At 40.6% G+C, this 23,388-nt stretch overlaps 1 protein-coding gene across 1 annotated transcript; it reads left to right on the forward strand.

Moving 5' to 3' along the window:
* Positions 1 to 1,187: 1,187 nt before the first annotated feature.
* On the forward strand, positions 1,188 to 19,857 carry CYP7B1 (cytochrome P450 family 7 subfamily B member 1). The gene is made up of 5 exons (XM_074146666.1): positions 1,188 to 1,320; positions 7,738 to 8,334; positions 8,779 to 8,985; positions 15,231 to 15,409; positions 19,425 to 19,857. Exons 2-5 carry the CDS (start codon positions 7,758 to 7,760, stop codon positions 19,710 to 19,712), a joined length of 1,251 nt encoding a protein of 416 aa, XP_074002767.1. The 5' UTR covers positions 1,188 to 1,320; positions 7,738 to 7,757; the 3' UTR covers positions 19,713 to 19,857.
* The last annotated feature ends 3,531 nt before the right edge of the window (positions 19,858 to 23,388 follow it).

Consider the following 23,388-nt stretch of genomic DNA (forward strand, 5'->3'; position numbering starts at 1 on the left):
GAGATCAAATCCCTTGTAATTTCCTGCTCAGAAAGTTTTAATTGCAAAAATAAAAATTTTTAATGCAGCATATCATGCTGACCTTTTTTTTAATTTTTATTCCTCTTACAGCAGTTCAAGGGAGAATGTGACTATGATAGGGTTAATCCAGCTACATAAAAATCCATGCTGTGTATGATAGTAGTAAAGCTTGTGATCCCTTGATCTTTGATTAGATCCAAGCTAGTAAATATCTTGTGTTTAATCAGAATGAGTTGTTCTGCATGTAGTATAAGTCACCTTCACAGATGGGATGTAGCAGCAGAGTTGTTCGTGAATATTTGTTTTAATCCTTTCCAGAGCAAGCACGCTTTATGTTTCTTTGTTGTAAATCGGATTCAAGCAACTAAAGACCAGCACGAAGGAAAGACATTTACTCGCAGTCAGGAATAGGACAGTGTGGGAACCATTTTTATCCTTTTTAAAGAAAAATGTAACTTATTAGATTCTTAAAAGGTATTTTATATTGTTCCATAAATATAACTAAGACACTGTGGCTGCTTTTTTAGGCTGGGATGCAAATATCATTATCTAGAATTTAATCTTAAACTGTTCATGCACGTTCCTAGCTTAGAAGACTATAAATATAGGGAGACTAAGATTTATTTATTTATGGTAAATGTTCGGCCTCTGTTATTCTATATTTTAAAGATATTTAGTTAGAATGGTAGCTCATCTGTGTGCTGGTAAACTGAAATTCTTAAAATATTATTTGTTAAGCTAGTTGTTTTGTGTGGTATGTCAGCGTCCTATTTACCTAAATCTGTCATAATTGCCTTCCGATACATCTTCCTCTGACACGCCAAATATTGGAAATGAGAGGACACTTTGCTGGGAGATTTTCTACCGAATGTCATTTTTCTGTGTTCGCAACTTGATGGTAATAACTGGACGACCTGTAGTTAAATGCATCTCAGTTTCTCTCACTTATTTTTCCTAATGACCACGCGGAGCCTTCTGTGCTCGGAGGTGCGATTAGATTTAACCTGCCATTATATCTGAAGAACTTTCCGTACAACATATTATACACTGCAAGAATTATATATGTAGATGGTGGGTCTAAGTGTAATATATAAATAGATATAAAGGTGAGTTGCTCTCATGCCAAAGTTAATTCCTGATATTTTTTGTTTGTTTTTAACAGGAAGACTGGAGAGCCCCCACTAATAAATGGCTGGATTCCTTACCTTGGGAAGGCTTTGATTTTTAGAAAAGATGCTTTCAAATTCTTACTGGATCAGCAAAAGAAACTTGGAGATATTTTCACTGTACATATTGCCGGTGAGAAATATTTTAGTGTTCCTCTTTAATTTTTTCCATCAGTGAAGTTAAATACTAATTAAAATATTTAGTTTAGAACCTTCCTTAACCAAAAACATTTTTATGTAGCATCTAGGCCAATAAAAATTACTTAAATTCACATGTATTGTATACATAATAAGTATCCTTAGAATATAATTATGAGCGTGGATATTTATATATAGCTATAGGTATATGTGCATATTGACAGAATTTGTAGGCACGTAATGTATGAATGTGGATTTTGCCAGCACATTTAATTGTGTATTGTGGTTTTTCTCCCCTAAAGAAGGGAGAGCTAACATCATCTTGACACCGCACAGAAAAATATCAGATTAAATTTAGAGAACACTTAAGAAAAAAGTGCAGAATATGTTCTCACACATTTTACAACTGGTTGACAGGAACACAAGGGAATGAATGACACATTGACTCAGTGATACAATCAGGACTGGAACACAGAAACTTCCCGTTGCCAGCCTCTTACTCTGATCATGCTTGCTGAAAATAACAATATAATAAAGGATGATATAACCTCGCTGCTTTCTGTATTTATAGCTGTATTACTACACTAGCTCGAATACAAACATTTGAGTGAGTTCACAGAGACGCTTAGCTGTAAAAGCAAAGCATAGAATGAAACCAGAATCTTGAATGAAACTTAAATATATAAATTTACATACATATATATATACACACACAGATGTAGTTTTTACTAAAATCAATTTAAAATTCAGTATTTTCCTCTGTTCAAAAAAAGGCAAACCCTTATTAGTGTAGGTGGATGTAATAGATCTTTTGCCCCTTTACATGCTGATATCCTTGTTCAAATTATCAACTTCAGAGCTAAGCCTATCTCGGTTTTAGCTATTCCTATATTTTTAGGGAGTTTCAAATAAAAATGTAAAGTGTAAAGTATAAAGTTTGCTTTGTAATTTCATGGCAGTAGCATTAGCTTTATGTTTCCATATAAGCAATATTTGCAGTAAAAATAGTTTTTTTCTTCAAAAGTCGATTAATTAAATTGCAAGACGTATGTTTAATTAATACAATTTTTCTTCCTCTTACCAAATCTGTTCTTTTTTTTTCCTTTGGAAGAGCATTTTTACTGCTATTAAATGTGTGATTTTTTTATTCATTCTGGGTTTTTTCTGTGGAGACTGGTCTGCTCAGATTTTTTTCCATCTTGAAAGCGAGTTTGACACATTACAAGACCAACTTTTATTGAAATACAGTCTTTTTTATTGTTGATCTACTTTCACACTATATATACAGTTGTGGCTTCTTAATAATACAGATTAATAATTATAATTTAGAGACTACCTTACTACATTCATAAAACCAGATACAGCCATACTTTAGAATCCTTAATGTGTTTAATCAAATATTTATTTCTCTTTCACCTCTTTATTATTTTATGCAAGACGATGTTTAGAGATTTGTGTGTTTAAGCCATCTATGAGTGTAATTTAGTTTCACAAATTTCTATTTGCATGGTAAACAAAATTCTGTTTCAACTTATCTCCCTGTGTTCAGGTGTTTTGGGGAAGCCTTCCTTGATAGAAATGGAGGTAAATGGAGTGAGTTCTGGGTATCATTTCAGCCTTGAGCAGGGAAATCTTCTGATTTTGTGGATTTGTCTTACCAGAGCTACCACTTTAAGTTCTCTCTTTTCGGTATGAAAATACTGACCAGTCAAGACTTCACTAAAGAGAAGCAGTTTGTCATCCACAAGTCAAGGAAGAAGCCGAAGGTAGTTAGTGCCTCCGATCATGTCCTGCTCCGAAGACGTACAGGATTTCTATATGTCTTACTGATTTGACAAAGATGATGTTTATATGTTCGGCAAACATAGCGTAGCCTGCTGTATATGGACTATCATTACTTTACCCCCCTGGTGGGTGTCTAAAGGTCCTGTCAAAAAATTCTATCAATATATATTGTTCTAATTATTGGTTCTCAAACTAGTTCATTTGGAAAATGCGGAACGATGCTTGGAGTTTCTGGCGTTGCCCCGTACCGGTAATGCGATTTCGCTGATTGTACTTTCCCATGTGATGAGCAAATGATTGTCATCCCTAAAAGTCGCAAGGGACATGGATGTCATCTTAATAAAGAAATTAAAAAGCACATCTTTCTATGAGAAACAATGTAAATTCCTGACCTGTCGCAGAAAATAGTTCTCTAATTGGTTTTGTGTGGTGGTGCAGCAGAATCGTTTTCCCCAAACGTCATGCCGGCGAAGCACCACTGTACATCATTGTCAGCAGTTCAGCAGAATCTCCCTAATAAGAGGACGATTACGTAAATGCGATAGTCTTCAGGGGAAAAAAAAAAAAAAAAAAAAAGAGAAAAGGAAAGAATAAGGAGGGGAAAAAGAGAGAGAGAGGGAGAGAGAGTCTGTTGTGTTGAGATGATCGTACTTCCCAAGCCCAACCTCTCTGCTTGTTCAGGGTCAGCAGCATAGGCAGACGGCTAGGTAAGAACTTAAAGAGCTTGAAGCAGTTTTCTCATTGTTTCTCGGGATTAAACTTTGTCTCTTTTTCTTGACAAGTTATTAGGAATGATACCAAACCTTACAACACTCTGAGACCAGCTCAACTTTTAAGAAAATAATCTTGCGGGTTTTTTACTAAGGACACTTGCCTTTTAAAATACTGCTGCTAAGTCATTCTTTTCTTTTAAATCACGATACACTTACAGTAACATATCACATTTTTCTCTCTTAGGCAAAAGGTAATTTACATTAACTCCTTACCCAGCTGAAGCCTGCTGCAAGCATTACCGAAATAACATCCATCATTAGATGCCGTCTGAAATGCTTGTCTTTCATCATTAACATTAAAAAGCTCCGGAATGCATTATTAGAGTAATTTCTTAACTATCATACAAATACTGGCTTCTGTGCTCAGATTTACCAAAGTTGACAATTTTCATATTTTCCACATCAATCTTCTATTTCTGGGAGACTGTATAAACTAAAGGGAGATAACCAGGCTATTTGCAGCACGGGTGTAACGCGGACTGAAGGATTGGATGGGGAAGTACGAATTCTCCGCAGCCATATTTTAAAAATAAGCAGAGGGCTTTTTACAGGAACAGGCATACATCTCGTATTTTGACTTGTTTCTGCGGTACTAAATAAAAAGCTCAGTAACTTAAACTGTTGAGATTTGGAGCGAGGCATTTCTGTATGGACATGTCTACTTTGTGTTTTGTTGGATTTGAAGGATTGTTTTTACAACCTAACAAGGAAGGGCTTGCTCCCCAGTGATTTCTATATAAATACCTTCAATATTTAAGGCTTCCTGATTTGTGGAGCGTGTGATATGCCTCCGCTTCTGGCTGATCTGGCATTTACCTTTACCAGTTCTCTGATGGAAACTCATGAGCATCAAGATTTTGGTTCGGTTTCAGACAAGGCTACTTTTAGGAGGTGGTTCTTGGCATTGGCTGCAATGGAAAGGCAAGAGAGGGGAGGGAGGAAGCCGCATTTTAAAATACCAAATAATAAGTGGAAACTTTAGGAAAAATTTGCATTTGTTGGTCTCTGACACCACCAGGAACAAGAAGTGGGAAGAGACCTCATCAGGGACAACGACAGGATTTAAAAAGGAAAATTAAAGACCATATTGACACTCACAAAATATAAAATCATAACTTGAGGTGGGAAAGTTTGTTCCAGTTCGAATGTTTGCTGCTCAGGGTAGAGGAGGTGTTGGGGCACGGTTTTGTAATTAGCAATCTGTTCCTGTACGGAAGAGACTGGGGTAACTGGTGTAGCCGCGCAGTGCGTCTGTGTGCCAGTAGGACTGTAATTGCTAAAGGCTCCCATACCCACTCTCACAACAACAACTTCCTAACTGCCGTTAATTAGCCCTAGATTTTAGTCTTTTTCTAATTAAGAGATCTAAAATTAGATTCTCGGTGAGGTACGTAAACAAGCTGCCTTTGTTATAGAGGGGTTCCACTTTTCTAACTGTATAGACCTTTACTAAATGCAGTAACAAAAGTATTTTGGTTTCTGTGTTTATATATATATTGTTGACTTGCACGGATGTGGTCTGGAGCCTGAATTGATTCTACAAAATGAATTATATTTTGGTATATACTTAATTTTTGCTACCAGGAACCTCATGAGAATAATAAAAATAAGTGTCTGTGATAGTCTGTTTCTCAGAGATTTTTTTTTTTCAAAGTATGTGCTAGTGTTGAGTGAGTTTTGATTTGAAATTATTGCTAAAATAGTTTGTTTGTCTGAAAACTCATTTGCTGAAAATCATTTTCTTACTTAAAAATGATAAGAATTGATGTGCGTTTGCTAAGTGTCTGATTAAAGATCACAAAGAAACTCATATTTTGCATCAGAAATAAGCAGATGGTGGACAGATGGTTTAAATTAATATTAATTAAAAATCTTAACTTAAATTGTTTACCCTGTAAACGCAAAGTTAGGAAGCCAGCTTTCATCTTTAGGGTTAATAACACTCCAAATCTATTTATTAAAAATTGCTCCGATGGGCATTCTTTCCAAGCTTTGATCGCAAAGATGGTAGCCTCAATAAAGAGCGTGACAGTGAGTGAAAGCTGGAAAGAGAGAGAAATTCTAGGACTCCTAACAACGATCCTGAAGAGGTCGAGAATAAAAATTCCTGCCAGCCTCTGTGGTCTGGGAAGGAAGAAATGGTCAGAAAAGGGGACTGGGAAATGAAGATCTCCTTTTCATGATGGTTTCTCGATAGTTTTATTCTTTAAAAATTATTTTATATCTATGGTTTGTTATGTTACAGTAAAGCAAACTCTGCAAGTACCCTTAAAAACCTTCACACGCTGTTGACAAAAAAAGAGGGTCAAATTCTGTCTCGGTTTATCCCTTATGTTTCCTTACTGGAACCCAATGGGATTGTAGTGGATGTAATTGGGAGGGAAATTTTGGCATAAGGTAATTGCAGAGGAAGTCCAGAGCGCGCTCAGGTTTACCATAGAGCACTTTGTGTATATACAAGTCAGAATACGGAATAACTATGATAATTCAAATATCACTATATGGTAACCATGGATACTTCTTGACATTTTTAGTGGTAGTGATTACTTTATCTCAGGACATCTGTCACGGAGCCAAATTTGGTCCTCAGTTAAGCATGTAGTGTTCCCATTAAAATCAAAGGAGGTTTGTCCCTTTAGTGAGACAGAATTAGACTGGAAGTGCTGGAAGCTTTGCTATTTTCCTGAGTTTATAGCTGGGATATTTTAATGGGTACCCTTTTTCCCTAATGCATCTCTCCATTCAAGTTAAGGATCAGGAACCCTTAAATTAGGACTTAACATGGGAATCATCTATAAAGAGTTAAGATTTAATTGAGCTTTGGGAGCGTTAGCATTTTGATTCGTGGTAGTTCACCAAAATGCTCTTCTTTAGTAGTTGACTTAAAGTTTAGGGAGAAATTGCAGGATTTTGTTGGCATGGACGACTTGAAAAAGCATCAGACTTGATGCCGTCCTCTTCCTCTGTCCAAGCAGCTGAAGGTACAGCCGTGTCACCTCAGGGAGTACATCAGGAAGGGCAAGAAGTTGTTGGTGCCCTCTGGCACCATGCGTGATAGCGCTGGGACAGTGTGTACCCCCAGGTAGCTCCCCTGTTTAACGCAGGGGACCTGCTCCATTGTAAGCTATGGCTTGAAATCCTGAGGTAGTCATTTTATGGATACTAAACACCTTCTTAATAAAAAGTTAGCAAAACTTCAGGAAAAAAGCAGATGTGAGAGAGACTCTCAAAGCTGGGGGGTTGCAGTGTGCAGTTAGAGCCGTTAACCAGCAGATTTTGAGTTTTTGTGTCATCTGCTGGAAGAAAAGCTGCCCAAGTGGCAGTGGGGCAGACACTGCAGTGGGGCAGTGGTTTTCCACTCCACCCCACCCAACCCCGTATTCACTTTCCTCCATCCAGAGGAAATGTGAGTGTTTCTCCCTTTCTGCTGGTAAAAAAACCACAATTTCCAAATGCTGCTACGACTTCACGCTGTATTTTCATTAATTCTGGCGGAGTAGTAAATGATTTATTCCAGAGTGCTACAACTGCAGGCCATGCCCTACTGTTGGCGAAACCAGTAGCTCAGTCTACATGGAAAATGGCTTCACGCTGGTTTTAGAAGAGCCATAAAAGCGTACACAGGTGAAATCTGCATCCTGACAAAGAGAATCTCGATAAAACTTGTTGCATCTTCCCTTTTTTTTTTTTTTTGGCTTTGCAGATTTCTTCACAGATCCTTGCTGTGGGGATTTTCTGCATGCTTTTCTTCCAGACATTAGCTGGGCTTATTTTCTTATTTACTTCTGAAAGTGTTACCAGATTATAAAAGTGCACCTGTGTCTATTTTTTTTTTCTTCTTTTCTTCTATTCAGGTAGATATATTACCTTTATCATGGACCCCTTTCAATATGTCTATGTTATCCGAAATAGCAAGCAACTGGAATTTCATGAATTTGCTGATAAAATGGCTTCCAAAACTTTCGACTACCCAGCCTTGTCGAAAGGAAAATTCCCTGATCTCAAGGAAAACCTGCACAGAATCTACCAGTATCTACAAGGCAAGCCTTTGGATATCATTTCTGACCACATGATGAAAAATCTCCAGGATATATTTGAATGGAAATGCTCACAAGCAACAGATTGGGAAACAGAAAAAATGTACAAATTCTGCTGCTCTGTAATGTTTGAAGCCAGTTTTGTAACACTATATGGAAGAGTTCCTGCTGCAGATGGCCACAAAGTTATTAGTGAAATCAGAGACAAATTTATCAAGTTTGATGCCAGCTTTCCCTATTTAGCTGCAAACATACCGATTGAGTTGCTAGGAGCTACCAAGAAGGTTCGGAAGGAGCTTATACATCATTTTTTACTTCAGAACATGACAAAATGGCTGGGAGGGTCAAAAGTGGTCCAAGCCAGACAAGATATATTTGAGAAATATGAGCTGCTTGGAGATTATGACAAAGCAGGTAGGAAACTTATGAATGATTGCTTGTCTAAAATAAAATAATTTACTATAGACCTTTGAAATAAAAAGGCAAAATGGCGACCTTGAAATTTTTTTATGTTCTTTCTAATTGGCTAATGATAAAATGTTTTACTCTGAAACAACCCTCTATGATAATTGATTTTTTTTTTGTGCTGAGGTGGTAAAACAAGATACTTAATGGTGATAATGAGAAAGATTATAACTGAGCTGCATTTCCTCCCCTTATTCCCCCCACCCCCCCCGACATTACATTTCAAACTATTCTCATTAAGCAGAAAATTAGACTTCAGAAGCCTATTGGTCCTCATTAGCATTCACTGATCCTTGGCTGGGTCTGTGTCCTAACATCTTTTAATTAGCACACTGCAAATCTAATCAGTGTAATAAACGCTATTAATCTTCCTTTTCACTTATTTTCTCCCAGCACATCATTTTGCCTTCCTGTGGGCCTCTGTGGGAAACACGATTCCAGCTACATTCTGGGCCATGTATTATCTTCTGCGGCACCCAGAAGCTCTTGCAGCGGTGCGTGACGAGATTGACCATTTGCTGCAGTCAACAGGTCAAAAGAGAGGGCCCACGTATAACATCCACCTCACCAGAGAACAATTGGACAACCTGGTCTACCTGGGTAATTTATTTTTATCTGCTAGGAAGAAAAGAGGGGCTCTCCCGGCAAACTGGGTTTATCACTCATTTCTGTTTACTGAGAAGGTGGAGGACACAGCTGCCTAATTGACATAATAACACCCATTTACATCAATTATAAATTATGTAGTTTATAGCTGTAGATACTCTCGTTGCATGTAAACATTAAAGCCTAGGTAATTAACTATGCAAGGTATGCAAAAGGCTAAATCGAAGCTTTGCAATTATTTGAAAAAAAGTTGATGCCTATTAAGTTGTTTGATTCTGAGCATCTGCCGAAGTGTTAATGCATTTCAAATACTTCTGTATGGTACTGCCAAGAAAGACCCTTTTCTGAAATTAAAGTGGGATAATGTATTTAAACTGCAAATGTAATTTTTTTCACAGGCAGTTTCTTTCTTTCTCTCTCTTTAACAAAGCAAAAAGACTTCTAAAGCGAGCTTCAGTTGAGCGATGCCTCTGAAGGAAATATGAGAAGGTAAAGGTTTATAGAATAGAGGTGGCATTTCCCGTATTGAGCAAGGTAGCTTGAGTCAAAATAAGGGAGCTTTAAGTGAGATACAGATTTTTCCAATGCCAGCTCAGCGTTTCAGAGGGAGACCCTTGCCAGTGGCCATTGGAAACTGTTTGATCCAGGAGCCGGATAGGCCTTCAGAGCATCAGCTGATGGCTTCACTTCGTTTGCTAGCGCACAGGCATGGGCAAGATAAATGCTGAAATTAGTCCAAGGGAGGAGAAGGGGTGCAGCAGGCAGGAGCCTAATCTTCAAGCATCTGAAAGTCTCCATGGGCAGCGCTAGCAGGGTAGACAACAGCTGAACAAAAGCATAAAGGTTCAATATTCTTCTCTTTTTAAATATGGAAAACAGTCCCCTGCTGAAACTGAGCTCATGACCCTGTGTTTTGGTAGCTCAAAGAACTGATGTTCTTTGATGAACTCTTGAAAGAAGCTGTGTCGAGACAGGGTGGTGGAGCAGAGCGGTCTCTGAGCCTGGTTTGGATCTCGGTAGTAGCTGCCGTTCTCCAGGACCATCCAAAGTGGAATGTCTCAAGAGCTCATCTTCAAACTTGGATTGTTTCTCGTAGTACAAATATAAAAACAAGTTTGATCCAGTTACTTTTTGTTAGATCATTAGTGTTAATCTTACATAGCGTGAGACGAGTAAGTTGGTTTCATCTGGAGTCCCAGCTGTTTTGGTGCAGGTTTATCTCTAACTGATGGAGGATGCTTTTGAAGTAGGGGAGATATCTGATGACAGGGACACTTCTGAAGAATGACATCCTAAGCATTTAATGTACTTTTAAGGACTCCAAGTAAAATTGCTTCACGACAGAGTTAGCATCCACCAAAAAATAATAGAAAAGGAGAGTTACCAAGCATCAAGAAGATCAAGACAGAATTTATTTTGTATTTGGAGACAGCGTTGGGAATGGCAAGGAAAAAAAAAAAAACCAAAAAATAAAAAAGAAAAGAAAACCAAAAGCACCCCAGAAGTGTAGGAATAAGGAAAATAAAAGCATGTACTTCACTGAAACCATCTGGTGCAAAATGGTATGAACAGTTTAAAACATTAACTGTGTCATTCCTCCGCTGCTGCTCCTTGAAATCTTGAAGTACCTTGGTAACGTTTGATTTATGTGTTGAGGGGAAAGTGCCACATCCTACTTTGTAGTATTCTTGTAACACTTTTGTTAAATTTTATAATCGCATTAAACGTAATGTGATATGAACAGAAGCTAGATTTCAATTCTTCTGGCACTTAAGTCATAAAGGGCTGGATACTGTCCCATAAAGTAATAATATGGAAAAAAAAATATGTACCATAAGAGAATTAAATTCATGCTCCAGTGGAAAGGGATGTTTTGTTAATAAATGTGTAGGAGGGACAAAGGTCCCAATGTGCATCGCTTGGGCACCAAAAGTCCCCCATGGCAGGGAGGTTGTGGGCCAGCTCTGCCTTTGCCCTTGCAGCTCACTGATCCCCAGCCTCCGAGACCGAGCTTTCCCTCTTCCCTCTCGCGCCCTGAGAGAGAGCACAGAAATCCAGGGTTTGTGTCCCTGCTCTCCAGTAAGGCAGACCAGGTGGGATTCTTGTACCTTCATCACCTTGTCATCTCCTTCTCCTGTTTTAAGCGCTCTGATTCTCCGTCCTCTTTTTGGCCTTACTGTAACGAGAGCCTTTTTTTGGATTCCTCATGCTACGGAGAGCAAACCAGTATTGCTGAAAAGCCTTCCTCAGGAAGCAATGTTTTTATTATGGTCAGATTCTTTGGGTCTAGGGAACAATATGACCTGATTTTCTTCTAAATTAAAAGCACAGGTATGTGATTTTTTTTCTAGAATTAAAAAAAAAAAAAAAAAAAAAAGGGGGGTTTCAACCCATAGCAAAAACTAGCAAATTTTGGCCCTGATTATTTTTTTTCCCGATGGCATTTCTGGGGCAGCACACTCTGTTTTGTCTACGTAAGACTTCTCCCGAAACCCAAATGCGTGTATTTGTGTGCGCAGAGTAACATACATTACTAGTCGTTATGGCTCACCACGGAGCTCTAATACGGTAAACGACACATGAGAATGGTCTGTCGCTTTTTATGGTTATAATGGAAATGCAAAGGGTGAAGCAGAGATATACTTAGTGCTATGTTTAATGCTAGCCGTGTTTAGTCAGTTCGTTTGTTTAATATTAGTCCACGCATTTATATGGTGAAGTATTCTTGCCCCGGGTCATTGCTGAATCCCAGATATTTCCTGCAAAAAGAGCACAGCTTGAAAAAATATTTCATACACAGAAAAGGGTAGGAACCCAAAAACAGCTAATACGGAGTGCGTAGTTGTAACAGAAATGCTAAGCATGAAAATTGTTGGTTGGATTGAGAGAAATGAATATATTTTCCTGGAATGGGCTGGGCAGTACCATTTAGTTCTTAGTAAGATGCAAATGTACTTGTTTCAGATCATCGTTTGTGTTGGCACACCGCGATGCCTGTGGGTAGATGACCCCCCCCCAAAATATTTGCATACTCGATAGCTATTTTCCTACAATGCACTCTAATAATTATAGTACCCTATTACCTGCTATGTGTTAGTGTAAAATTAACAATCCATTATGCACAATAAGTTTGATAAAACATTAACAGATAGAGATCATGTTTAATTAAAATTAACTTGCCCACGAAAGCCAAATGCACTTCTGATTCGCAATGACCTTTTATTACCTGCAGTCCCTTGTTTTGGCTGGATGATTGACAGCTTGCTGTTTGGCTACCATGTTGTATTTCAGCTGACAAGACTTTTCATTTTAACTCAATTTGCCTGCCTATCACAAGCTGGTGGCAGGCCAGGCTCAAGTCACCCAGCTTTGCCTCAGCAGCTTGCTCTATTTCTCATTAGTACGCATTTATTCAGTGGAAATTGGAAGACAAATGCTTGAAGGCATGTGAACTAAGTATAGCAAATTAGGGTTTAAAGACTGAATATTTATAAGTATATTGAAACAGTTTTTTTTTTTTTTAAAAAAAAAAATCTAGAATGAATTGGAAGCTGAGTGCTAGCTTTAGTATAAGAGAAACGAAGAGAGAAGTGGGAGGATTCTAAGAATAACAATACTATGAGAGATATCTCTCTCTCTCTCTCTTTTTTTTTTTTCCCCCCTCTCTCTCTCTCTCTCTAGAAAATATGTAAAATCTCTCTGACAACACCTTATCAAACAACAGCCTGGCTTCTTTCTGTAGCGCTCGCACAGTGAAGTTTAGCTTCTCGTGTGTGTAAGAAGTGAGGCGGGGGGGGGGGGGGCGGGAAATGAGGGTCATGTTCATTTGCTGCTTGGTTATCCCTTGGTATGCTTTAAATTGCCTTGTTTGTTCGGCACAAGCACGGAAACAGATGTTGCTCTCCCGTGCTGGATAATTTACTGTACCTCGCGGTGCAGAATGGAAGGCCTCCCAAGCTTCCCAGCTGGTCTGTCAGCGGCGATGGCTGGTGTCTGCTGAACTATGACAACTGCAAGGAAAGGCTGCAGTTTTATTGTGCAGTTGTCATTCCTCTCAACGTATAGCCCCAGCATTTGTGGAAAGCTGACTGTCTATTTATTTTTTTCTTTTTTTTTCCAATGCGAGCCCGCAAAGCCGTATAAGCTCCATTCTCCTTTGTTGGTCATAATGTGACTCATTACTTCTGTCGTCTAATGATTATCGGCATGATCGCTCAGAGCGAGAGCCAAGCTCGCCTTCCCCACATAACTGGTACTGGAAGGTAAAGCAGATTTGTCATTTACGATCTGACCGCTAAGCCACACTTTTGTGCTCCATTATTGTGATTAACTTCTGCATAAGATATGCTGCCCGATTGTCATTTGGGATCCGGCAGCGGGCAGGGACTGCCGCGCTTTCTGGGAGGATGTCACCGATAGGATGTGACCGCGGCGCTTGGCCGGTTAAACGTAAACCTGCTATTTCGCAGACGCCCTTTAATAATTATTTTCCTTTGGGGTTGTTTTTCTTTTTTTTTTTCCCCTCTCCTTCCCCCTTCCTCGTTTGATTCCTGGTGCCACCACCCATGTCGCCACCGTTTCCCAAACGGTGAACCCCATGCGGAGTCACCAGCCTCGTTTTCCGTGGGTCGAAGCCGGTCTGGGAGCGGATGCTGGACCCTGTTCTTTGTACCACGTAAAGTTTTGTTGCCAGAGCGCTGCCAGTTGAAATCTATCGTGTCAGGTGCCTTGTGGCTATCCGCAGTAGAGGCCATCTTCTGGAACCAGGGTTCTTTTCTGGCTTCGTCACCAACAAGCCGATTTGACTCTGCCTGATTATAGTAACGAAGGCAGTCCAAAAGAATATGCACAGACTCACTGTACGTCACATTGAATCACGGCGCTGGCCACACAAAGCTGACCGCAGCCTCATTTCTTTAGACAAATGCATGCTTAAGGAAAAACCTCCTGCAAGAAAGCATCCAGGGCCACTTTATTTGCTATGCATGCTGCACCAGATTTAATTTTTAGTGAAAGAATGTTTGTTATTATTTTTTTTTTCAGAGGCATCTACATTGGGTAGCTACTGTCTCTAATAAGCTAACCTTTTGGGTGCAGCAGTTACAGTGCCTTGGTGAACACTTAGAGAGGGCTTATTTGATATCAGAGAACATAAATGCAGACACAAATGGATTATTATGTGCAAATGAAACCCTATTTTAGGCTATTTTTCACACTGATGATTAGAAGGAATCAAGTCACATATAACAGCGCCCATATACGCTGGTGGAAAAATAGTCAGTTTTGATTACAAAGTGAGAGATGCAGCCCTAGACAGGAGCTACATGCTGATATACATGCTATCAGAATGATTTATGCAAATTATGCATATTATTCCCAAAGGAATTCCTCCTCAAACTGCCAGGATAAATTGCCGGAAATTAGCCATAAAATCTGTCGTGCTAGGAGCAAAAGGTGAAGGCCACTGGGAAAGCAAGGACATTCAGCTTCTGGAGCCTTCCAGGATGTGATGGTGGAGACAGAAATCTTGCTTTCCCTAAGCCTGAAAGGACTATGTTTTGTTTTCTCTTGGCCAATTAAAAGTGTCTTTCTCTCTTAAAATTACCAGGCAAATAATGAATTGCTTTCATTCACTCTGACCATAACAGACACTATCATTTGGCAGCGCAGCGCATTGAAAACAAAATAAATAAATTTAAGAATCCTCAGAATGGCTATGGAATTAACAAGCGAAATGATTTTTTTTCTAACAGATAGTCCTGCCATTACATCCCACAGCTTTCGAAAAGCAAGCTAAATATCTCCGTGGATGCTTCGCTGGTATTTGCTTGTAACCTCTGAAATATATGTAAATGCGTAAAGCGTTCGTGTCTTTTGATGGCGCCGTTTTCAACGTGATGCCCGAATAATGACTTTCCACCCCAAAATCGGTGCTGCCTACAGCCGACAGGATTTCTCAGCACCATCAGTGAGAATCACATCGGGAGGTTCAGTGTCGTGGCTCCCCGCCCCGGCCCTGCGGGGCTGTTTATTGCCTCCTCCTGGTCTCTGCTTTATGTTTGGTTTGTGGGTTGGTTTTTTTGGTTTGGTTTGTTTTTTTTTTTTTTCCTTTTTTTTTCCCTTTAGCCTGCCCTACTAAACCTGTCGAGATTCAGCAGCTGTAGCCCTGTATAACTTCCAGTCATCTTCCATATTCCTGACGCTTTCCCCCGCCTCCCTCCTCTTCTGTTTAATCGCAGAGAGCGCCTTAAACGAGAGTTTACGGATGTGCTCGTCCTCCATGAACATTCGCATCAGCCAGGAGGATTTTGTTCTCAAGCTCGAGGGCAATCAAGAAGTCGGTTTGAGGAAAGGAGACTGGATAGCCCTTTACCCGCAGATTTTGCACATGGACCCTGAGGTCTATGAAGATCCGAAGGTAAACATTCAGCTGGTGCTCCTCTTCCTACTCCAGGCACATTTGCAGCAGCCAAGCCTTTTGTGATCTGAGTTTTGGTTTGTTGTTTTTTTTGTTGTTGGTTTTTTTTTGTTTGTTTGTTTGTTTTTTTTTTTTAAACTGCTGTTCCTTCTTGTGGAACAAATCTTCCTATTTTCAGATGTATTTTCGAGGGCCCTATAGGACAAAGGATTCATGGCCTGAAGAGAGAAATATGGTGATGAGACTGACTGCCACCGCTTTCAAAGGAATTGACAATTGCACATTGACTACCATAAACTTTAGGCTAAATGTGGGTTTTGTTTGGCAGTGGATCATTTGATACCCAAGGAGGGCTGAATAATAGAAGGTGGTTTAAATAGCAAATAATGTGGGCCATTTAGCTAAGTGCCCCCAAAGCATCATTGACTCTCTGAAGCCCTATAATAGCAGTTGTCTTACTTGAGCCTTATGCTTTTTCACCTCCCTTTGTAGGGATTCACCCCTTCTTGATCAATTAGTAGAGTGTTGTGAACTTGAGACTGTAAAGCTGTTGCTCCGCAGCGAAGCTCGGAGGGTAATTGTGTCATCTCCTTGTATTTTTCTCTGACGCTCGAGTTAATGAATATCAAAGACTCGAAATTAATCCACCCTGCCTTAGCCTTAATACGGCTTCAGAAGTTCGCCACCTGCATGCAAATTGAATAGTCATCGCCTGGGCGAGGTTGCTCCTTGGGAACTGCTGTCCCCAGCCCAGGGTGACACCGAGGAAGAGGCAGGGTGCACGCTGAGGCTGTCATATGCCTCCCCTCATACCTGATCCATTCTTCATCCCCATTTTTCTAAGCAAGTGGCTGTCTCCCAGCCACGCTGGTTTCCACCCTTGGCATTTGAGCCAAAGAAGAAGGGAACTGGACTTTTTTTTTTACATGTTTATAGAAAACCCATGTTAGAGGCATTGCTCCCTGAGGCTCTCCCTTTGGGGAATTTAAGGATATGAGGTTGCAGGGAAAGATGAGATTTAAATGTCTTGTTGGTGCGGGAGAGCATCTTGCTGTGCAGAAACTCCACCAGCCTCAGTGAGAGGAGGTGTGGAGCGTGTCGGGGTAAGGTATAGTCACAGGGATGAACACTGGAGCCATGAAAATAGCCTCCAGGAGGGCTCTGCTGGCTGTCCCCACCCAAAACTGAAGACAAAGCCGGCTGAGAAAAATAGGTTTTTAAAAAATAATCCATATATCGGCAAATAGTTAATTAATATTTCTATCCTTAAAAAGTAGCAACTAGCAAATAAGCTTTTTCTCATTTTATTCTTAACACTTTATTTTGGAGAACATTATTGATTTGTCAAAAGTCCATCTGTTTGTTTAAGTTCTAGACCAAAAGCATCAGTGTGGAAACTGATCCCCTCCCTTATCCAATAATTGCCGGAATATATTACCATATTTCCATTGCTTGAATATATCTGCTTAGTATCAGCTCTGCTCAGCTTTCACAGTACAGCTTTAGTTCATATATTTTATCTGTTTGATAGTGAATGAGCAATCCACACATTGCAGTACATTGATTTCAGCACATGGGCCCTCTCGAAAAGTGGGGAAATCACTGTTCTGTTTGGTTCTTAAAATATGCAGTGTGCTTTCAACAATAACTACTGAGGATCAGATAGAGAGGGAGAATGAATTTTTTGAAAGGTGCAGTCTTGAGCTTGTCATGTATTTAGGGAAAACTTTCCTGGGAAAGCAGGCAGCTTGACGAGATAATTTTGTAGCAGTGCTTTTCTCCTGGATACATAAATTTAAGTTCAAGCTATCTTCTGCTTTGGCACCATATTGTATAAGTGTAAGTGTATATTGTTGACCTCTTTCTCCACTCATCAAAACCTGAATAAATGAGTCGGTTTTCTATGAAGCGGATAAGTGAAGCCCTAAATCCTAACTCAGCTAGTTGCAGAGCTCAGTAACTGGACTCTGCAAATCCCATAGAGTGAAATATCAGGAAACCCTACAGGAAGCCCTACATGGTTTCCCAAACAAAGCTAAATACGAGATGTGACAGAGAGAGACTTATATCAATCACAGGAGATTGCTTAATTTTCATAATGTTCTTAGCAGTCCATCCACACAGGACTTTTTCACCTGTTCTTGGTCCGTGTCTTCACCTTTTCCTTACCATCAGCCACCCTGTCTCTTCCAAGGAGGCCTTATGCATGCCTGAAAGTTCCTTTATTGTCAAAAATAAGTCTTTATTTAGCCAGGAAGCTAGCTTTTAAGGAAACACTATCCAAGCCGAGGGGCTTCAGCAGCACAAGCCTGAGCTCGATGTCATTGTTATTGGTTCCATTCCTGTCTCACACTTGTTTTCTGCTGTCCCAATTCCTTAGACGCCAATTTATTTTTTGTTAAAAGCAATTACAACTCTCAGATGGCTCTTAAGATGACAAAGAAAGCATAAGGTTTGACCCAGTATGTCTATGTGTTCCATACCACAGTTCTTAATTGCTCCAGACGCCAGGAGTGCACCTTGTGGAAAGATTCCAACAAAGTGAAGAGCTCTGGGTGGGGTTGGGTTGTTTTTTTTAAGCTGTTGCAGCTCATATATAGCAGTGCTTTTTTAGACCAGCAGGATTTACATTTCAGGAACTGAATTTTTTTAAGGAAGGAGTGGTATTCTGGGCTTTCATTTCTTACTGTGCTTCTTCAAATGAAGCAGTAACTTACTGGGGACAAAAAAAAATGGCATGCTTCCTTTTGGCTGGGGTGTTCAAAGAGCCTGAAAAGAGTTACTTGTCAGTGGAAACACATATATAATCACCTTTATCTGTGGAAAATCCAGACCTCTGCCATTTAGAGAGACAAGCTCTGGTTCTTCAGCACCCAAAGTTACATCCCCTCCAGCGCACCTTGTACGTGTTCCCTTTCTCAGAGACCACCTCCCTTACCACTGTTTCTTCTCGACAGCAAGACCTGCAGTGCGTGGTCTTCAGAGCCTTTAATCTAATGGGTAGATCAGTATCAGTGTATTTTTCATTGTGGTGTGGGTTTTTTTTTTTTTAATCAGTTGAGGTTGGTTTCTGTCTGACTGACTTGTTCCCAGCCGGCTCCAAATGGCTGCTGCTATAGCAGATGTATGCAAAGCAGGACAAATGCTAATGAGTGACCATAAGCAAGAAGTGCCTGTCATTTTTATTCAAAGCATGCAGGAGGATTTTGTAAGTGGTTAATTTGCCGTTGACTGAGTGAGGATGCCAGATCTCCTTCATTCAAAAACATGAATTATCTCTAAACAGGGATCCTGCTACCAGAAAATAGAAAGATTTTCAATTTGTGGGACGTAGGTTACAAGCCCAACTTGAAAGCACCTCCTTTACAGTGGTCGGTCCCTGGTGGTTGTCCTGCTTTGTACACAGCTTCCGGGGCAAACTGTTTGAAGGTCAGATGTGGCAAATGAAGCAGCAACCATCCCCAACTGAAGGGAAAATTGACTGCAAAGCAATCGGGTCTGGTTTTCGAATAATCTGCACCACTGGGTGCAAAAGAAGGATGGATTTTGCTCTAGCTTGCAGGAACGAGATCGGCACCATGCATTAATTTATTCATAGGCGTTTGCAGAATTTGGCAGATTATCCTTATTCATGATGTATCTACCACACCGAGCGCGTATGATGCTTTACAAGAAAATTGTCCTTCCACTAAGGTTCATTGTCCCTGCTACAAAGCGGTCAAAATCTAATTACAATCAATATAGGCCAGACACTCAGTGGATGAGACGTGGAAGTTGAAGGAGCTTGATGTAAAAGGACTAAGCTAAGTAAGTGGATTTAAGGAGTGTTCTTTGCAGGGAAGATAATGTGAGTTAATGAAACTTGAGGGAGCCAACTAAAAAGGAGAAGCTGTCAGCTCCTTGTCTTCCTCTTTATCTTATTTTTTGGGTTTCAGAAGCATTACCGTTGTGCAAACAAAGCAACTCATATAACTGCCTTGTTAGATATCATGCTCTCTCTCTCTTTTATTTTCAGGAGTATAAGTTCGACCGATACATAGAGAATGGCAAGAAGAAAACCACGTTCTACAAGGCAGGAAGAAAACTGAAGTATTTCCTAATGCCCTTTGGCTCTGGGATCAGCATGTGTCCAGGGAGGTTCCTCGCAATGAATGAGATGAAGATGTTCCTTTTCTTACTATTGGCTCATTTTGATGTAGAACTAGCGGAAAACAAAGCTGTCAGACTTGATAACAGTCGTATGGGCCTTGGTATCCTCCTGCCAGACGTTGATATTGCCTTTCGTTACAAGCTAAGGTCCTGAAGAAAGTGAGCGGCTGCCTATATGCCGTCTACTAATCTCCATGTTTGCTCTGTTTCATCACTCAGCTTTGTATTTTTGGAAGCATTTCACAGAATCACAGAATTTTCCTGGTTGGAAGGGACCTTTGAGATCATCGAGTCCAACCAAAAAAAAAAAAAAAACACACCCAAAAAATCCCAGAACACCAACACCAAACCAAAACAAACGCCTACAACCACACACCACACCCACCCACAAACCAACAATCTCGGGCACTAGAGCGTGCCCTGAAGTGCCATGTCTACACGCTTCTTAAATACCTCCAGGGATGGCGACTCCACCACCTCCCTGGGCAGGCTGTTCCAGTACCTGACCACCCTCTCAGTAAAGTAATTCTTCCTAATATCTAATCTAAACCTCCCCTGCCGCAACTTCAGACCATTTCGTCCGGTCCTGTCATTATTCCCTTGGGAGAAGAGGCCAACACCCACCTCCCTACAACCTCCTTTCAGGTAGTTGTAGAGGGCAATGAGGTCCCCCCTCAGCCTCCTCTTCTCCAAACTAAACATGCCCATTTGTTTCTCCCTCTCTGCTTTTACCTCCTTCCTATTTGTTTCTAAGGAGAAAGGCCCTTGGGCTGGAGGTAGATATCAGATGTGGGGACAGTCAACCTCAATTTGTCCTGCCTGGGTTGTAACTAGTGAGGTGAGATGACAAGAGTTTGGCCAATTAAATAGCCCAATGTCCCTACAAGTCCCCATACACTTGGCCATGAGTTGAGTAGGGTCTACAGGGAGGACAAGAACAAGCTGAATCCAGGCCATTTATAAGAGAAACGGGCTCAGGAGCCTTCTGTCCCAGGGGTTCCCCCTCATTAGATTGGGAGGTCCCACACACCCACCATCTGGAGGCATCTCTGCATCTGCTCATAGAAGCATAACAGCAAGAAAGGGGGAACTTAATTCTAGGGGAGGGTGAAAGAATTGTTAGTGTTTATTATTCTAACTTTTTATTTACTCTGTTCCCTTTGTGGTCTTGAGTATCTTAGCCCTTAGTTGGGAGATGTGATGGAAGCTGTGTGGGGTGGTGGGGGATGATGTGCAAGAATGTCTTAACTGGCAACACATTTCTGACTTCAGTTTTATGTACTGAGGGTGAATGCTTTGCTTTTCTTCTTTTTTGGTGCAATGCAAAGAAATTAAAATCCGTGATTTTTTTCCTGCAGTCATTTAAAGTCAGAAGGGCGGTTCTGCTGATTTTAGTAGGCTCTGGATCAAGCCTAAATGATCTGTTTCGGCTTTTGAGCCAAAAAAGTATGTTCTTCAGGGAGAAAATATATGAGCCTGTTTGAAATGATTCTATCATCTCAAAAATGACCTTCTGTTTGTCTCACTGCTTTCATAGTAACACATTCATGTGTTTATTTTGACCATTTCTTGTGTTTGTCCCTTTCTCCAAAAAGGCAGTAGAAGAAGAGGGCTTCAAGGGCAAGTGTGGTATCTAAAACTACTTTTTTATGGTGTTTTACTGTTATGCGTAGGCAGAGTAGTGTGACCTCTGGAAGCAGGCTTGTCCATCTACAAATTGGAAAATAAGCTCTTCCCTGGGGCCAAAATTTGAGCAAGCGAGGACCCTGGGCAGCCACAGAAGTTGTCTGTGCACTGGCTGCCCAACCTACTTCACTGCTGACCAGCTCTCGTTTCAAAAATTAATATCCTAGTGCAGGAGATCTGAGATTTTTAGACCTTGTCTCTCTTCCCAGCCATTGCTTCAGAGACTGATGAGGATTCTCGCGGCTGTCCAGTCCCGATTTGCCAAGATGATAATTGTGGTGGGAGAGTAGCCATGTCTGTGGGCCTTGCCTTGTGTTCCCAAAAAAACATCTCTCTTTGGGATGTGCCAGCGTAAGTCTTTTAAAAATCAGAAATTTTGCTCATCTCTAAAGCACTTGATGGCCTATGGATGGAAACTCTTACTTACATACTAAGGATTAGAATTATTTATTGTTATTTCTGTAGAAGTCTGTTTAGTTATTCATGTAAAGCTCGTACCCTAAATAAGCATCAGCATCAGTAGAAAGGCTTTCAGAGATTGGCACAGCCACATTCCAAATCCTCCCAGGAGAAAATTGTGGTTTTGTGAGATATATCGGATAAATATTTTCTCTTCATATAGAATATCAATAACATCTACAGTGTTGGAGTACACTTACATTAAATGGGCTTTGCAGTTGATTAAATGCCTTAACTTTGCTTCAACATTTAATCAACAGCAAAAGCTGATTATTGCTTTGTGTCACGGAATAAAATTTGCTTTTATGGAGAGATTCTTGTACTCAAGTTACTTACTGCTGTAGTTACTCTGTAGGAGCTATTCTGTACTCAGCCATAGCTCACAATCCAGTTTGGACATTAGAGCCTGGTTTATTGAGAGAGAAAACGTTGATGTCATTATACTGTTGACTGTATTCCATTATTGCTTAAATGTAAGCTGTAAAATGTCTCATGCCACAGTTATGATAAATCTTTCTTTGGCATCCAACTTTGAAACAAACCTGAAGCAACTGCGAAAATAACAGTAGGTATTTGTTTTAAACATGTCTTTTTTTTTTTTTTTCTTTATAATTGTATTCTATTTTTAGGATTTTGAATTAGAATATCACAGGCTGCTGCATAATTTGCTAGGACATAATAGGACTGTGCCAAAAGTACATGCAAATCATTAGTAATTTCAGATTAATTGCTGATCAGTTTGTATGGTATCTATTTTGAAATTAAAAGAGGAACTAGATTTTCTCCAAAAAAGCAAATTAAATCTGTAAGGCATGCTTCCACTTAAAAAGAGGAAAAAAAAAAAAAAAAGGGTCAGAATCTTTCCCAGGAATTGCAGGAAACCTCCATGAAGACACTTACAGGTCTTGCATTGGGGTTGGAGACCACTTTTTGCACCATGCAAGAGGCCAGCGTTTTAGAATCGTAGAATGTTTTGGATTGGAAGGGACCTTAAAGATCATCGAGTTCCAACCCCCCTGCCATGGGCAGGGACACTTCCCACGAGACCAGGTTGCTCCAAGCCCCATCCAGCCTGGCCTTGAACACCTCCAGGGGGATACACTTTGCTGGCGTAAAAGTAAGCTTCTCTTTTTGCTCAGGGACCAAAATAATCAAATGTAAAGCAGGGCCCGCCCAGCTTGTCCTGGAACTGTGTCCCTGGTAACCCCTGCTCCTGGTAGATTAGTTCTGCTGGTGAGCAGTGCATCGCTACCTTGTCATACCCCAGCTGCAGAGGAGGTAAACCTCACACCCCTGTAATTTCACAAGCGCTAGAACAGGACAGAGGAAACGTCAAGCCCTTCTGGTCCATCTGCTCAGCAGCTGAGAAGGTGACTTTATGGAGAGTCAGCAGCTGGTCTGACCAGAAATGACTCGGTCTCCGTGGGGCAGGGAGTGAAACGCCATGGTGTCAGAATTCCTGGTCAATAAGCCTTAGCAGTGCAACAGGGTGAGTGTGGACCATCCCTGGAGGTCTGTCCCAGCAGGAGCCAAGCTGGCTGAGGACGAGCATGTTTCATGACGTAGGGAGCAATACGGTTTTTGATGACCTCCTCGGCCGCTGAACCCAGGAGCGACCAGCTCGTAGCGTCTGTCACTGGGGCACTAAGGTGGCAAAACCACCCAAGCAGAAACAGCAGTTCTGT

The sequence above is a fragment of the Numenius arquata genome, chromosome 4 (assembly GCF_964106895.1).
Source record: "Numenius arquata chromosome 4, bNumArq3.hap1.1, whole genome shotgun sequence".
NCBI classification, from domain to species: Eukaryota; Metazoa; Chordata; class Aves; order Charadriiformes; family Scolopacidae; genus Numenius; species Numenius arquata.